This window comes from Anarrhichthys ocellatus, unplaced genomic scaffold, assembly GCF_004355925.1.
Source record: "Anarrhichthys ocellatus isolate YVR2014 unplaced genomic scaffold, GSC_Weel_1.0 scaffold14, whole genome shotgun sequence".
Lineage (NCBI taxonomy): Eukaryota > Metazoa > Chordata > Actinopteri > Perciformes > Anarhichadidae > Anarrhichthys > Anarrhichthys ocellatus.
Window position 1 is genome coordinate 1416238 of NW_022280044.1, and position 2966 is coordinate 1419203.

Consider the following 2966-nt stretch of genomic DNA (forward strand, 5'->3'; position numbering starts at 1 on the left):
AGAGAGAGAGAGAGAGAGAGAGAGAGAGAGAGAGAGAGAGAGAGAGACTGGAAGATATGACATAGAGACATATAGGAGACCCACTAATTTCTCGGCTGTACTTTTACAGCCGCCCTGCACCCAGGAGAGCGCCCATGCAGAAACCAGGTAACCTTGCCTGCAGTACATTCTCTCCAAGTGCCGTTTCAGCTTTTTCTATTTAGATGAGCACATTAATATACGTCTGTGTGTGTGTGTCTGTGTGTGTTCTGTGTGCAGGGCTGTGGAGGAGTACAATCCATCTGCCGAGACCCAGAGGAAAAGGCAGCTCTTCAGGTAGAGAGCTCTGTCTGCACAGACGCGTAGTCATTTATCATCTTAATCTGGTCAGCCTGAATGTGCAGTGGAAACAAAATGAAGACCTAGATTCTTTTTTTTTTCGTTTAAGATTCTTAGAAATCTTGCACATACCGATAGATGATTTATGTCAATGGCATATCAGCAGGTGTGCAGTACTAAGGTTGTAGGATAACTGTGGATGTGCCTCACAGGGGGAGCCGTGACAGCTCCAGCTCCAGCTGGACGGGCAGCAGCAGGCAAAGTAGCACCGAGACGGATTGTCGCTATAGCACCGACCCCCGGCCTTGGAGCAGCACGGACTCTGACTCCTCCTACCAGTGGACGAGTCCGGCCCTGAAACCCCACCAAGCCCCCAGCCACAGCTGGGACGCACGTGGTTCAGGTGCGTCTCTTTCAGAATAACATCTAGAGACTTTTTAACACTTCTCTGCTGCACCTTAAAGGTGTAAATTGAGTCAGTCGAGGGAGAGACGCTTCTACCTTTGGGCAAGCAAACCTATTAGCAGATTTAGTCAGCACACCACACTTGGGAAAAAACGCTGTTTATAAATGATGTCTGTTCTTTATTCAGCATCATCTAATTAACAAAAAGCAGTGGAAATTCTTTCTGGTGTGAAAATCTCGATCACGAACCTTCACACCATAGCTGTACATTTTCACACAACACCTCCAGTCTCCTTTGCATATTCAGGAAGAACATCATTGCTAAGTATGTCAAGTTTAAGTTTATTGTCATACACATTAAAAAGTAAATTTGTACATTCAAATGCAAGGAAGTGCATCTGCCCTGGTTCCCGCGTCCCTTAAAAACTACTAATAAATAAGAGTCGACAACAATAAGAAGAAATTCTACAATGATAAATAAATCACTGAGTTATTTAGAGTACTTATATATATATATATATATATATACTATATTTTAAAGCGCTTGCCGTTCAGTAGTCTTTGAGGCGGCTGGTCCTCTGATGCTCTGTAGTCGTTTCCTAAGGGAAGGAAGGAGACCAAACCATGTGCTCCATAACAATTAGGATCTTTCTTTTGCAAATGTCCTTAAATCTGTGGCAGTAATGTTCCTATGATTTTTTTAGCACATGCGGGGGCGGAGTGTTTCGTTTTTTTATCAGATTAAGATGTTGAAATGTGAATTTGTTTTGTACCGTGAGAATAAAGCTCTTTCCTCTTCCTCTTTATTTCCTAATATTTACTTCTCTTCTACTTTCCTCTCTCTCTCTCTCTCTCTCTCTCCCTCTCTCTCTCAGGCTCCATCTCTCTTTTCAGACTGCCGTCCACTTGTCCCCTCCCCTCCTCTCCTCCCATCATAGATGAGCCGGCTCCTAACTCTACCTACATCATGGTGAACGGGATCCCACCAGGAAGCATACTAGTGAACCCACATACCGGTATGTAACACACACAGACACACACACACACACACACACACACCAAGAGTACATACACAACACATGCACATTTAACACACTCAACCCTTTGACCTCTTAGGGCAGCCTTTCATGAATCCTGATGGAACCCCTGCTGTGTACAACCCTCCGGACAGTCAGCAGCAAATCAGGAGCCAGACCCAGCTGCAGGGACCTCCCCCTCAGCACCAACAGCAGCAGGTAACACACACACACACACACACACACACACACACACCCATGTACACACTCAGCAGGACGTGTTTGACATGTAAGACAGGATCAGACGGCATACATGTCGCTGCCTGTGTCCTTATCTCTGTCCCCATATGTGTGTCTCTCTCAGGTGGTTCAGTACTCTTCTGTCTCTTACACCGCTCCACAGATGTTGCCTGTCACTCCCTCACAGCCGTACACCACAGTATGTATCTCTGTACAGTCTGACAACCGCTGCGCACACGTGCGTTTACAGCATGCGTGTATGTGTACGGGCGTCCGCGTGCGTGTTGACCTCCTTTCTCTTCACCGACAGATTGAAGATCTCTCCTCGCAGTTTGCTCATGTGAGCTGTCAGTCGACTGGTGAAGCCCCGCCCATCTACCCTCCCAGTCAGGGTTACATCTATGCATCTCCTCCTCCTCCTCCTCCCAGCTACTGCCAGCCCTCACCTCCGGTACAGATACATTATTCTATGGTCATATAAGATGCATTAAACATTGCTGTGTTAAGAAAACAAAATGTATAAATTCTGCATTGAGTAGCTTAAATTCTGGTTAGAAAGTAATTTATTTAACTTTCACATTTATTTAGCCATTCAAAGAAAGAGTTTAAGGTAAATAACAGTAAGTACTAAAGCTAGTACTAAAGTACTAAAGCTAGTATTTTTCACATTATTTCCCTATAGTTGCCTGTGTATTACTACGGCCAGTACCCTACCTCAGCCCAGCACCCATGCAGGCCTGTCTCACCGAGCCAGCACCTCCACAGCCAAGCAGCGCAACCAACAGGTACTTCCCACCTGTGTGTGTGTGCGTGTGTGTGTGTGTGTGTGTGTGTGTGTGTGTGTGTGTGTGTGGTGGACAGATGCAGGAGGTAGCGTGGCAGTAGAGAAGGGGGCCGTTACACTGTCAGAGATGTAGTCTGAGGGTCTCACAGTGAACCGGTCTCTTTTCCTGCTGCTTCTATTCAACGCAGTGACAAAGACCGGTT

The 2966-nt window shown here is 46.1% G+C and overlaps 1 protein-coding gene across 1 annotated transcript in view; it reads left to right on the top strand.

The window, feature by feature from the left end:
* Window positions 1–2966, top strand: part of arpp21 (cAMP-regulated phosphoprotein, 21) — a 10414-nt gene that overhangs the window by 6280 nt on the left and 1168 nt on the right. Inside the window, 8 exon segments of the mRNA XM_031854214.1 lie at window positions 110–147; window positions 259–315; window positions 531–721; window positions 1599–1739; window positions 1840–1958; window positions 2104–2178; window positions 2290–2430; window positions 2662–2764. Coding sequence (XP_031710074.1) covers window positions 110–147; window positions 259–315; window positions 531–721; window positions 1599–1739; window positions 1840–1958; window positions 2104–2178; window positions 2290–2430; window positions 2662–2764 — 865 coding nt within the window.